The 14073-nt window shown below is 45.7% G+C and overlaps 1 protein-coding gene across 3 annotated transcripts; it reads right to left on the reverse strand.

The window, feature by feature from the left end:
- Positions 1 to 1070: 1070 nt before the first annotated feature.
- LOC139352138 (sodium- and chloride-dependent GABA transporter 2-like) lies at positions 1071 to 13593 on the reverse strand. Of its 3 annotated transcripts, none has more exons than XM_070994240.1 (15): positions 13488 to 13593; positions 11646 to 11893; positions 11176 to 11310; positions 9593 to 9733; positions 9389 to 9479; positions 9117 to 9249; positions 7545 to 7679; positions 6313 to 6416; positions 5702 to 5826; positions 5461 to 5573; positions 5216 to 5353; positions 5021 to 5123; positions 3403 to 3503; positions 2656 to 2826; positions 1071 to 2478 (listed from the first exon to the last, which is right to left on the reverse strand). In XM_070994240.1, exons 2-15 carry the CDS (start codon positions 11860 to 11862, stop codon positions 2326 to 2328), a joined length of 1860 nt encoding a protein of 619 aa, XP_070850341.1. In that variant the 5' UTR covers positions 11863 to 11893; positions 13488 to 13593; the 3' UTR covers positions 1071 to 2325. The 3 variants fall into 3 exon arrangements, with proteins under 3 accessions (XP_070850341.1, XP_070850342.1, XP_070850340.1); XM_070994241.1 differs by lacking the exon at positions 13488 to 13593 and adding an exon at positions 12993 to 13122; XM_070994239.1 differs by lacking the exon at positions 13488 to 13593 and adding an exon at positions 12006 to 12100.
- Positions 13594 to 14073: the final 480 nt, after the last annotated feature.

Here is a 14073-nt window from a genome sequence, read left to right on the forward strand (position 1 = left end):
AATGCTATAGTGAAAGGACACACACACACACACACACACACACACACACACACACACACACACACACACACACACACACACACACACACACACACACACACACACACACACACACTTTAGCTCATGCCCCTACAATGTCCTCCTCTCCCTCCCTCTTCCTCTCTCCCTTTGAATCTCATACACTCAGCCCATTGGATCATTTTTAATCCCTATCATCTGAAACTACGATGTATGCCAAAGCAACCATATGGACAGAAACCACCCCCATTATCCACACACACACACACACACACACACACACACACACACACACGGTAACCCGGATCACACGTGCAAAGCAGGCTGCATACAGTATTGAGCGTCACCAAAACAAGTTGTGTGTGTGAACCCGCGTGCCGAGCCACGTGTGTGGGACCGGCCCACTTTCTACGGTGGCTGGGAGTGGAGGGAATCCAATACGGTTAATTGACAAGCCGAGCCCTTTACATAACCACCGAGCTGTATGTAAGTGGTGGTGTCAGAATCCCCCCCCCCCACCACGATGCAACTCTCCTTCCCTCTTCAGTCTCCATGACTCCGTCTCATCACACACACCACCCTCCTCTTCTTTCCCTTCATGGATATTAAACCAGTAACTCCCATCAGGATGAAAAAGCTTCAGATGAAGGCAATCACATCGCTTGTTCTTGTGATGCTTGAATGGCTGATGGTGTGTGTGTGTGTGTGTGTGTGTGTGTGTGTGTGTGTGTGTGTGTGTGTGCGTGTGCACACTCTCTCTTCTCCTTCCTCCTGTCCTCTCCCTTTGCAGAAGCCAGGTGTGTTCCTTGCATCTGTTACCATGGCACCAAGGGAGAACACAACATCTCCTGGGTGCAGCTAGCATCCACCACAGGTATATTCTGTTCTAAGGAACACAAACACACGTACCTGTACACACACACACACACACACACACACACACTCAACTTCTCCTTTGTATGCAGTGACAACACAAACTTGTTTACCTGTAACGTAGGCATGTATATTATGTGTATATTGTTAAACACATCACATTCACCCAAAGAAATGTTCATGGACTGAAGTTATTTTTATTGATAAGGGGGCAATAAGATAAGGGGCAATTACTAAATCTACAGAAATATCCCTGCATCAGACTTCTTCAAAACTGACGATTCTTCACATTCTTGTACTGTATTCTGAAAAACATGACGATTCCTCCACTGTATAGTGCATAGAGGTAATTTCTCCATTTGCCACCTCAGATTTACTGCATGTTACCATTCACGTTATCAGTTAAAGACGCTGTCCCGCACAAAGAGAACCACCTCGGAGTGGCATTCGTTATTATCTTATTACAATTTTAAGTTGTATTCGGAGCGGAATATAAACATAGTTCTGTTTTGTCGACACAGCAGCAACAATACTGTAATATTGTATTCCTACATGCTGTATTCCTAGTTACTTTTGGTACAGTGCAAAGACATGCTAATAACTGCATTTGAAACGTGTGCATTTGAGACAGCAACGAACAACAACTAAGTAAAAAGTACAAAACCCTTGAGCCCACTTTTCTAAAAGATAAATGCATAATGGCCGAAAACAGTTCCTGCACATTTCAATCACTGTGTCCTAAAATGTAACAATGACATCAACTTAAGCTCTTGCATTTGGCTAATGCAACTCTTGCATCGGCACCACTTGGTCTGGGTGTAAGGCATGATATGAACCATTTGAACTCCATGAAATGGCAATCAGAGAAGGTGCAGCACATACAAAAGACAAATCAATGTATAAAACATACCTGACTCACAGAGTCACCAGAAATATGCAGCGGAGAGTCAAAGCTAAGCACACATGCTAAATCTAGCCTTGATCTCTCATAGAGAATAAAGCTGACAAAAAAGAAAAAAAAAGAGAAAGAGCAGCATTATTATTTATCTAGATGTCTATAAAGGCTCTTATTAAATGGTCCTCGTGTACAGTGATTTAACTAGTAAATAACAGAGAAGTTTTTGGATTTTAAGCAAATAAAGTTGTCAAGATTGCGGAGTGTGTGCTGCTTTAGGAGGACTAACTCTGGCAGCTGGTAGGAGGAGGAAGGGCAGGCCTTAAAGGTAAAGCAAGCTGTGTCCCCAAAATCACCTGAATGCTCCATTCCACAATGGATGTTTGAAGGATCTGTTGAGCTGAAACCTCCTTTAGTCTAGAAACATGGACTGATGAGGATCAAGGCCCTCAACTGGGACCCAGCAGCATTAACCATGACCCCTTCGTAACAGCTGATTGGCTGACCAGCATCCAGCGTTACGTTGCCGTTGACCAGGATCATGCCGTCGGATCCTGGTTATCTGTGATCGGCTCCTTTGGCTTCTCAGTTAGGGGCAGTGGGGAGCTGTAGGGAAGTGCTGGGTTGTTGGTGGGGAAGTAGTGGAGGGCCTGTGATGAGTGTTTGGCAGGGGTGCACAGATGCTGGAAGCGCTGGAGGGGGGGGCAAAGAAATGACAGTTGTTTTAACATTGTAATATCATTATCGCTCTGAACAAGTACTTTATTCTGTTTACTTTTCAAATCTTTCTCTTTCATTATCTGAGAAGATTTAGGTTAATAATCAGCAGCACGTGGTCCTAAATGCATTAAAGCGAGTTCTGGTGTAACCTGTCGCAGGGTTCCTGGGGTGGTGGCCAGAGCATAGATGGCCCAGATGGGGAGCAGGGAGACGGAGGAGAAAGTGAGAATCCAGCCCAGCGTGGTGGCCCAGGCCGGAGCCACCAGGCCTTTCCCCAGGCTCAGCGGAGACCAGTTCACCAGGGAAAACAAAAAGGTGGCCTGCAGGAGACAGAAAGAAGGAGAAGTACGTCTCTGCACGGGTGCCAACAACCAGTACGACTTCCTGACAGCTAACATTCACGTGTCACTGGGATGAAAGGCCAAGAAGCACAGCAAGGAAAACTTCCACATTTTAGGAAATATGACATAACCTCAACTCTACATATATGAAAGGTAACAGAATCCATCTGCCAACACCTCGCAGGCTCAGTCATTGACATGTTAGCATCTTGTCTGATAAACTTAAAAGGTGAATGACGGAAACCGAATAATTAAATATTACAAAATATCACACATTTTATTTAACATATGTTTGATATAATCATATTGTGCTAGAATTACTAAAATATTCCTACTCTGATATGAAATATTTGCCTTTATGACACATAAACGCAGTAATCGATGGGTCGAGCAGAAGCATGAAGACACATGGAGAGGCAACACACGTCATGGGAGGTGGGATGATTGACAGGCCGGAGGAGGAGTTTGTATGATGTCCCAAACATGCGTTTATGTGTTTTCTATTTCACAGCAAGCAGAGACTAAACAGCAGGTCAGCAGGGTGGGGTCACTCACAGTGCACACAGCTGGGGTCAAGTATTTCCAGCACAGCTTGAAGAGAGTCAGGGGTCTGTAGCCGGTCATATCCCTGATATTGGCACTGAAGTGATCCGCTCCTGTTGGCATCAACAAATTCACTGTGAGCGGTTGTGTTTTGACTGGACACCGCGGTCTGGTTTATGACTGACTTGTTGTTTTTGGTGGCTTTGGCTGACTTTGGTTGGATTTTTTTTGCCAGTATTCACCACTACAGAGGAAGGAACTAGAAACAGGTCTTGAAAACAAAACACTCATTTAATCCCACATTTCCTTCTTTCTACCATGTAGCACAAGAGCCAGGAGCTGTATTTGTGACAAGCGGTTATAATTGTAATAGTGGTGCCAGTATAAGTAGTGACAGGAGATGTAAGTGTAGTAGTAGTAGAAGTAGTACTTGTAGTAGTTATGGCTGGAAAGAAAGGAGTTATCTAAATCAAATTAAGTAAGACACAAAATTACATAATCACCCAGTTTATGCTCTCAACATAGAACTAAAACATATAATTTGAAATAGAAATATATAAAATAATAATTATATTTCAGATTGTTTTTAGCACTTGTAAGTGCACCTTGAGTTTAGGAAGTAGTTTTGGATTTAAGGATTTAATTACAGCCCTGTTTTCTGACCCAAGACAAATACTCTTTAGCATATGGAAATTTCACAATAAAAGATATGTGATAATGTATGCAGAAAAACCTGACTGGTTTCATTCTGACATGCTAACTAATTGTTAGCACTTATCTTTAAACACAGGTAACAACTCAACATTTTGATGACTCGCGCTGTAAAAGTAGGTGCCCCTTTTCTAAAACAGCACAAGCTGTGGAGTGGAATTCCTTCAGCACCACATAACACGCAGCAGAGGAGTGCCAATGTATGTTAGAGTGCTTAAAAACTGTAAAATCCCACGGCCATAAAAAGCGGGGGAAAGGTGCACTGGAGTCCTGACCGCTGTGTTACCCAGTCCACTCAAAGCCCCTCTCCTCAGCTCCGCTGCTCCACTCACCTACTGCTGGGAGAGCCATAAAAACAGGCTTCCTTGGTATTCCTATGCACCCACACACACAATCTGTTTGACTTTGCTATTACCTGTGATGCCCCTGTGCTTTTTTATTCTTTACCAGGTGCAAAGTAAACTGTCTAAAACGCCCGAGCGCCGAATGGATCGTCCTGATGTGCAAACATGGCACGTTCCGCCTATCGCACACTTAAACAAACAATGTTTGTGTGAATGCTCTCGAGCCTCAGGTCTGGCTCGGATTGGGGCTCCCTGGGGCCGCCAGACTGAGACTGAGAGGCGACGGGACCCGGGGGCTGATTTAGGGCCCGAAGGAGACAGACAGGGGCCTGGCTAGGAGCCAGTCTCCTTACAGCAGTGGGTAGCTGCAGCCATGTTAATATGCTGTCTACTGACTCTAACTGGAATGCAGGAGGAGGGGAGGAAGTGGACCGCTTGACTGTGTGTTTATCAGATTCTAGGAACTACTTTCATTAGTGGAGTGGAAAAGCAGAGGAGAGGAGAAGAGGGCAAAGGGAGCAGAAGAAACAAAAGGACAAAAGGGAAGGTAAGCTGAGAGGAGCTGGGATTTTTACCGTAAATCCAACCGATGGCCACAGACTGGAAGATGGAGAGAAGCAGCAGGCTGGCTCCACTGCAGGAGAAATGGTCATAGACCTGGAACACATACAGACCACCCTGCATGCACACAAAAGACAAAAAATGGCATTATAACACAGCATGAGAAGCAAATAGGGTAGGGTACACCTCACGCACGTCCATCCACTTACCGGCGTGACCATGACCAGTCCTACCAGGAAGCAGACGATGCACACCAGCAGCAGCAGCAGCTCTCGGCGGTGGCCTCGTCTGATCACATGAGGGTACAGGTCGGTCACGGACGTCATCAGGGCCTCCAGACTCACGAACTGGGTGACAGAGGGGAGACGGGGTCAGCCGTGTGCCGTCACTTTAACACGAAACTACATCAATGGGGTGAAACGTAATTCATCAAAGTCGATTTGTGTGTGTCTACCTGTGTGTCAAGCCCCAGCATGATGATCATGAGGAAGAAGCAGACTGCCCACAGCTGGGGGACAGGCATCATGGCTACAGCTCTCGGGTAGGCAATGAAGGCAAGGCCAGGCCCTGAGAGGACAAGCACCCACAGGAAAAACAGACTCAAACAGACGAACAGTTTTGGAGAAAAAATAGAGCTCGATGGCACAGAGGAACGAGCACAAGGAAATTAATTTGCTCCCCCCGGGCTGGTTCACCTGACTGGGCCACGGTGGCTATGTCCACGCCCTGCTCCTCAGCCATGAAACCCAGCACAGAGAAGATGGCAAACCCCGCCAGGAAACTGGTGGCGCTGTTCAGGAGGCACAGGAGGAAAGAGTCCCTGGAAGAACACACACGCACACACACAATGCAACGAATGAAGCATTACAGCAAGACACAGCTCGAAGAAATACGTGCAGAGTTAGGAGAAACAATGTGATACGAAAGTCAAAATGTCTTAAAGGGCCTTCAGCAAAACTGGTCTTGATCTTGGTCTTTGGCCTTGTGCTGTCAAGCTCTGGCCTTGTTACTGTAAACACACATCAACAGCTAAGTACTGGGCTCTTTCTGTGTGTGTGTGTGTGTGTGTGTGTGTGTGTGTGTGTGGAGGGGGGAGGAGGGGAGTCCTCCAGTGTGGGAAACATGGCAACGAGGGCTTTTCTCTGAGGTGTGGCTGTATCAGTGTGTTTTCTCTGTCCATTCCAGCCATTCCTTCTGGAAGCCATCTGACCAGCGGGAGCTTACATCTTGCATTTCAGTGAACACGCTTTGTCTGACGTGGAGTGTGAGCAGACGCTGTGCGGCTGTTGTGTGTTCTGTGTCTCACTTATAGCAGTTATTGTTGTATTTGTTGTAACTGCCGAGGGCTGTGAGGCTTCCCAGACAGATTCCATATGAGAAAAATATCTGTGTACCTGCATCCATCCATACCTGGAGAAAGAGAGGGACAGAGAGAGGACACACAGTGTAGCGAGCATGTCTCAGAATGTCCTGCATGTGATATTTGGTTTTCTCTGTCCACCACTTAACCTGATAAAATACACAGACAAGGGTCGAAAAATCTTTCAGCGTCCTTGACATGTGTATAATAGCTGACCAAAAATGTGCACATAAGCAGGAAAAATAATAGAATTTGATATATTTTCCTGTGACTGACAACTTCTCTGACCCATGTGCAGCAGAGACGACTCGATTTCCAGAATCTCAAGACGAGCTGCTGTCAGTGTTTGCAGGCCAAGTGAAGAAGCTGACACATATATTTTTAAACATCCTCAGATAAGCTTTATTTTGGACCAAAAGCTAATGGCAGTAACGTCTCACTGTGAAATTCCCACTAGAAGTGAACAAATCCCCGGTGGGCCGGCGAGGAGCTTGCAAACACGTGTTAATAAGCAACCTTCAACTTTCTCCGGCACTTTGTCACAGAGCGTCAAGCAGCAACGTGTTTTTATCTGTGATCTTGGTACACAAAGTGCAAACAAAGTGTGCGGGTTTATGTAAAACGTAAGCATTAACACTGAAGCATCAGCAGGACCTTCAGCAGTCTGCGCAGTTAGACCCTTTTAATTCTCAGAGTCTAAGCTGATTTAACCAAATAACATGGCTTTGTGCTCGCAGCGTAGTTTTAGTGACTGCCTCCCTATCTTGTCAAATACTTACTATAATTCACCTCCTAATATCTGCTTCTAATTCAAACACCTTCCTTGATTTGCATTGGAAATTTCAGGCGAAAGCAAATTAGCCATTAGGGTGTGCAATAAGGTCAGTTTTCATTCATAAACTCCTGCTGCGTCTGCATGAAGCTAAGCTGCAGACATGAAGCTTAGAGGCCAAAAGGTCCACAGCGTTCATCTTCAGAGCACAGACAGTGCTGCTGACTGTACTGTAGATCTGACCATACACCTTCTCACCTGACAGGTTGGGCCCCCTGCTGTAGGAGCTGCTATACCACCTGAAAGAACGACTGGAAGAATTTCTCCAACAGAGAGTTTTAATGTTGCATAGTCGAAATACTTCCAAAGCATGTGCATCTGTGTGTGTGTGCGTGTGTGTTCGTACCTGTGGGTCTGCCAGGCGGGTGTGGTTGGGTTTGAGGTAGTAGATGATGCCCTGCGTGGCCCCGGGCAGCGTGGCACCGCGCACCAGCAGCACAAACAGCATGACATATGGGAAGATGGCCGTCAGGTACACCACCTAGAATGTACACAGCGCGCAGGGATGTGGTCAGGACGGCACGGAGACAGAGAAAACAGAAGGGACGCATCTGAGATGTCCTCAAACAGAGCTGAAATACTAAAAGAGGGAACCCTGGAAAGTCTTAAAACCTGCTGAAAGAGGGTGGCAGTAACACAACAAACAAGTCCTGCAGTGACTTCGGTGCCAAGTTCCCGATTTCATTTGCTCGCCATATGAAAGAAGAAGATTTATGTTCTGTTTCTAACTTTGCTACCACGCCACAGAAAAAAAAGAGGGACAAAAAAACTTTGTGCCATCGAAGTGTTTTTCTGCTGCACGTGGCTGGTTTACAGCAAATCAAAGGATCTTTTGATCATTCGGAAAGAGAAACTAGAAACTCAGGAAGTTCATTTGCATTTTGACCAGAGGAACAAATGTTTAAATTTAGTTCCTGGGCCATATTCGCTGCTCCTTTACGCTCCAGCACACTTATTGGAGAAGAGCTGCTGTGCTGCTGAGTGTGAAAACTGCATCTCATCAAAGACGTAGTGTCAACCCAAGCTGGAACGCACAAAAGCAGCTTTTGGATCCAGCTTTTATGAAGAGGGCAGAAGTCCTGGGGTCAAAAATAAACAAGCACCTGGTCTGCTGACGAGGCCCGGAGGAAGACTGAGACGCTGCCAGCTTCATGGTCGCTGATGTTTATCTGATCTTGTGCTCTGTGCTCTCAGACGACCCCCTCTAACAAAAAGAGGATTCCTCTCGAGCAGGGATTTTTATAGTCTGCTTCTGTGGGCCACTCCTCAGACAGTCCTGAGAGAACTATGCCCCCACAGCATTTCCCATGATGCTGTGGGAGAAGTTGTGGCATGGGCCCTTTTTTTTATTTTAAGCATGTATTTGTTTTAATTTTGGCAAAAGGGCAGGATATTGAATTTGCCGAATTAGCTATTAGCATTTCCTGTTTGTGATGGACAGCTTTCACTGGATTACTTTGATCCTGGAGAAAACTATGATCTCGAATTGGCTTTATGGACTTTTATGCATCGGAGACAATATGCTCAGAACATGTACATCACACTGAATCGAACAACATATGTATCACGTCTGCGTGTTCAGATTTGACCTTGTTATGACTCGAGAATGAAAGGGTTTCACTTTAATGACCTCATTAAGCTGTGTGTGTGACCGCCACTGCTGCTGCTGTGTCTGCTCATCTTGTTGATAAGCCCAGATAAGACTGACTTCCTGTTATTCTTACCACATCTGTCGCTGTCAGATCACGTAGTATCTGCACCTGCTGTGCACCAACTGCTGCTAAACGCTCTCGCTTCTGCTCATTCATGTTGGTGAAATGTTGACATGAGAAACAATCTATTAACTTAAAGGACAAAACAGGCAACCTAGAAGGCAACCTTGCAGCGTGATGATGACATCGGCGTGTTTTCTGCTCACCTTTCCGGTGGACTTGACTCCCTTCCAGACACAGAAGTAACAGATGAGCCAGATGACGGCCAGACACAGAGCCAGCTTCCAGCTGATTGGACCCAGCTCGTGTAAATTGCTGGTGACATGGAGCACTTCCCGCCTAGACCACACAGACATGCAAACAAACATGCACGCGCGCGCACACACACACACACACACACACACACACACACTGCTGTTAATGCATGCAAATGCAAAACGATAAACACAGAAAAAAGCACCAAGGAAGCTGCACTCACTCCCAAAACTCCATGACAGGGGAGGTGGCATTCTCGGGCAGGCTGCTCCCATTGGCTGTCTGGTTGTGGTGTTGGAACAGGACACACGTCTCTACAGCAGAACACACAGACAAACAATAGACCAATAGGCCCTGCTCACCCCTTACAGGCCCCACAGCGGCCTCGCATTACAACAGAAGCATGTCACTTCCTGTCCTTACTGACCGGTGTTCCATGTGTTGTTACAGTGCGACCAGGGAAGCTCCGCCTGGAAGCTGTGGGACAGGTAGAAGAGAGCCCAGGCCAGGATGACGATGTAGTACACGCAGCCGTGCAGGATCATCACCTGGCTGGCATAGCCGAGACCTGCACAGACATAAGAGGATGGCACATCCCATCTGATGTATGGAAGTATATGCAGAAATGAATAAGTCAAAGCACCCGTGCACACACACTCTATTATCACTTGCAAGTCACTTGAGTTTCTAATGAAAGCATCCATTTACTGAGACACTCGACACATGGCCCACATCTAGTACATCTTCATTACGAATGAATGATGGTCTTATGATGCCTTGAGTGGGTTAGAGAGTGTAGGCTGGAGACAAATAGCTGTTTGTGGCATCCTCTAATGAAATTCAGGCCTTCATCTGATGACGGCACGTTAAATGTGCAAACCAGTGAGGAATTCCTTCAGAAGCATGTTTGTGCAGACTGACTGCATACAGATACACAAGCCAGGGGAAGAACTGCGTATTCTCTGCCACAACACAGTCTGCCCCTGTGCAAAACACATGGCCTTCACACAACGAGCTGTCAAGAAAATGCTGGTAAGCCCGTGAGCATGTGCATGTGTGTGTGTGTCTGCAGGCCATATGGACCAAGGGGCAGAGCAGCACATGTTGGCACTCTCATAACCATTTGTCACTGAGCAGGGGAGGACAGGAATATGGAGCACACACATATTCTCTTTACAATGTGTTTCCAAGGCAGTCCAGCGAGCATGCTACTGAGCTTACCTGCACCTGTGCTTGAGAGAGTCAAGGCCTGGCTTAACTGGTTCCAGCTTAACCAAAACATTTTGTTCTATTATGTCTTTGCCAAGTGGCAAGAATGAGTTCTGTTAAAAAACTCAGGCCTGAAACTGCTCCAGGGCTGCTCTTGAAGAAGGCCCTTCAGTCCAAATTTAAAGACAACATCCAGTAAATAGCTGTTCCCGTATCACCAGATTGTCAAAATGTGACGTCAAAGCTCCAGAACGGCGACTACACACACCTTGTGGTGAGACTGTTCGCAAAGTTAAGAATGAACTTTCAACGTCGGTTTTTAAACCAACAATAACAGGTTGTTGGTTCACAAGCTGTGTGTGGATACACAAGCTGAGATTCACTCTGATCTGCACTTACATGCAGCTAGCAGGGCATGACAGAGCTTCTGGTTGCTTCAGATGGTTGATACGTGTTTTGTACTGATGTGGCGGAAAAGGAAACAGAGGCAGCAGGCGGGTTTACAGCAGCAGGGCAAGCTAACAAACTGAGCCACTATGACACTGCAGTTTCCTCTGTGTACAGCGTGTTTGACTTACACCCTATCAGTGTGTTCGAACTTCATCTTATTGACTCACATGCTTTGCAAATACACGTGGCAGCTTTGGATGGAATTTAAAGAGCACGAAGAAGAAAGTGAGTCAGAGTAATGTGCAGACGGATCAATAATGAAAAAAGAAAACAGCCCAGGTGCAATGCAACACAACAACAGCACAAACTGCAGCCGAACAATCTTCTGGTGACTTCATTCGATAAGAGTACCTCCAAATAATGGGCAGATACTCCTCCAGGCGCTGACCCCTCCCAGGCTGGTGTACTGTCCCAGTGAGGTCTCCAGGAGGAACAGGGGTATGCCGCACAGCACCAGGAACAACAGGTAAGGTACAAAGAACACACCTGGACACACACACAAGGTGCTATCACTGTGAGGACCTTCACTGGTTGCATTCAGCCCAATATCTAACCCTGAAATAACTTTTACCCCACTTTTAAATTCTAAATTCACTTCCAACCTGACCCAACCTGTGCATCTGCAAAAGGATATCCACAGCTCTAACAAACACCTTACAAATGTCACATTTAGAGAATGACAAATAGACCAAAGAAAGAGGAAAAATATAGATGACGGAGAGCTGAGAGAAAGAGAGACAGAATTAACCACAATTGTTCACACTTCTTAGCTGAAACTTCCTATCCTCTCCCTCGCTCCTCTGCTATCTCGCATGCTTTACCTCCTCCGTTCTTGTAGCAGAGGTAGGGGAACCTCCAGACGTTTCCCAGGCCAATGATCTGGCCCGCCACAGCCAGGAGGAACTCAGCCTTGCTCGCCCACTGTCCCCTGGCATGCAGGCCGTCATCTCTGGTGGCTTCTTTCCCACTGCGGAGGCTCCCTTGGTGGAACTTACTCAGCAGCAGGTCTCCTTGCTGTGGCAGCATTTTGTCGGCCATCTCTGGTTCCGGCAGAGACACGCACACACCCCTGAAGACAGAAAAACCACAGATGCTGTATGTCCACAGAAAGCAGCATGTAAACAAATTCAATCCCTCTGGCACAGATATTAAACTATAAGGACAAAAGAAGATTCGCTCACATCTTCGCAGCTGGGAATGAACAGCAAGAGTTCGGCTGTGTTTTCTAACAGTTGGTTTGGCTGCCTCACTTATCTGCGATGTGTGTCTCAAGGACAGACTTTTGTGGGTGTGTGTCCTTTATCTGTGCTTCGCAGCACACTCAAGGACTAGATTCGTAGATGTGGGCTGTGCATCTGGTGGGGGACTATTTCTGTTATAAAACTACACATCTAACATCTTCGAAACTCTGGTGTATTATATATTTGTACACTGTCTGTATAAATGTGCATGTGTGTTTACATATAAAAAGACTCCCAATGGCTTTCCTGACTTTTGCTAAACCAGATGACTGTACAGCATCTATATTTACACATCAACAATATCCAATATAAGAGATTTTATCAAAATCTCCACTGTATTTCAGAAATGTCTTCATATAGGGACCTTTGTGTATTGTAATCACACTCATTGGTCAGATGACAGTTAATAATCTTCTCACACTTGTAATGGTCATGTGGTATTATGGTACATGTCTTTTATGGTGTATGTTATATGGTGTATTGTTTCTATTCCATATATCTGATTAAAAAAGGGTTGGGGGTTGTTGCACTTGCTGCAGATGCAGGAGGGGTTGCAGATGAATTTCTCACTTTCTTTATTGTTCATATACAATGACACACACAGGACAGACATTAGAAAACATAAAAAAAAAGACAAAACAAAGACAATCACACACAGAGTTTGAATTATACGCAGCATATTATGCTTGTGTAATAACTTAAAGGCTTTATCTTTTTATAACATTAATGCAAGATGGTGATCTATTATTTACATGTAATAAAAGTTTCCGCGTGCATGTGGACTATACCAAATATGATGGATTGCTGCGTCATACAGCATGGTATCTAACACTAGATCAACTATATTAATTTTAGAAATTATCTTTTTTTTTTTTTTTTGAGAAAGTTGGCTCAATCAGTCTAGAACAGTATGGTATGCATACATACAGTGATAGAGTCTCTCTTGTCCTCAGTAATCACACTTCAGTGTCCACTCGCAGCGCAACTTCTTCGCTTTGCAGCCGTAAACGTGACGTAACCCAGTCCCACTCTTCCTTTCTCCTCAACATTGTCCCCGGCTGTGCCATGTGACATAACACTGATATAACGACCACAGGCCACCTTTCATAAACCACACGTCACAGTCACCAACAACCCCAATGGAACAGGCAGAACAACAGGAAAAACAAAATAACGGTATAACGGTATTGACGCAACACATGATCTGACAGTAATGTTCGCTGATCTCTAAACTGAAGGCTACACATGTAACGTTCGTGAGAGCGTTATGCAAGCTGTGCGGAGCGGTACAGGCGTCTTTTCGGTCTCACGATGCTCTACGGCGGATGCTTCAAATGAAAACTGTGCAACTTTACATGAATTTTCGCCAGGTATGTCGCGTGAAAGGATAAATTGTAGAGAATTCGACGTTACGTTGCCTACCTCACCGCTTCCTGTAGCTCTCTACAACGCGACCACCCCCCTGTCCGGGTGGTCAAATGGTTCGTTCCAGAGCTGCCAGCCGGTGCGGCGTGCGCCCCAGTCCAACTTTAAAGAGGTGACAGGTTGGAGATGATTAGAGGCTTGACTCAAGTAAATGAGAGGAAAAGTCAGGGGGAGGTATCAATGAGCGTGCATGTGCTCAAAAGCTCGGACTGGCCTGAAGGTTTGCGGATGTAACGACCGCGATCCGCGCTGTTGATGAAATTGATGAAGTCTCATTGTTGTTGTTTGGGGGAGGACATGATGACCACACCCTGTGTTTAAGTTACTGGATCGGTATTGACTGATCAGTGAAAGTGTGCAAGAAAAAAGTGATTTTACAAGTTGTCAACAAACCTGACCTCAGCTGATCTTGGACTGTCTGTTTTCCCTTCCTCGAGCATCGCCACGTGCTCAAATGTTTTCCCTTTAATTTCAGTACATATGAAATACACCAAGCTTTTCCTGTGATGTGGCCCAGTGCAGATTCTGGTAGTCAGATCCTGCAGACTACTTTGCAGTGGGTTGATTTGACCAACCGGTCCCA

Source organism: Chaetodon trifascialis, chromosome 24 (genome assembly GCF_039877785.1).
Source record: "Chaetodon trifascialis isolate fChaTrf1 chromosome 24, fChaTrf1.hap1, whole genome shotgun sequence".
Taxonomy (NCBI): domain Eukaryota; kingdom Metazoa; phylum Chordata; class Actinopteri; order Chaetodontiformes; family Chaetodontidae; genus Chaetodon; species Chaetodon trifascialis.

Excerpts from the sequence above, each read along its gene's own strand:
- LOC139352138 (XM_070994239.1), bottom strand. Across the intron at positions 9,480-9,592 it reads TAACAACACATGGAACACCG|AGACGTGTGTCCTGTTCCAA; the intron begins GTCAGTAAGGAC and ends GTTCTGCTGTAG. Across the intron at positions 6,417-7,544 it reads CCCGCCTGGCAGACCCACAG|GTATGGATGGATGCAGGTAC; the intron begins GTACGAACACAC and ends CTCTTTCTCCAG.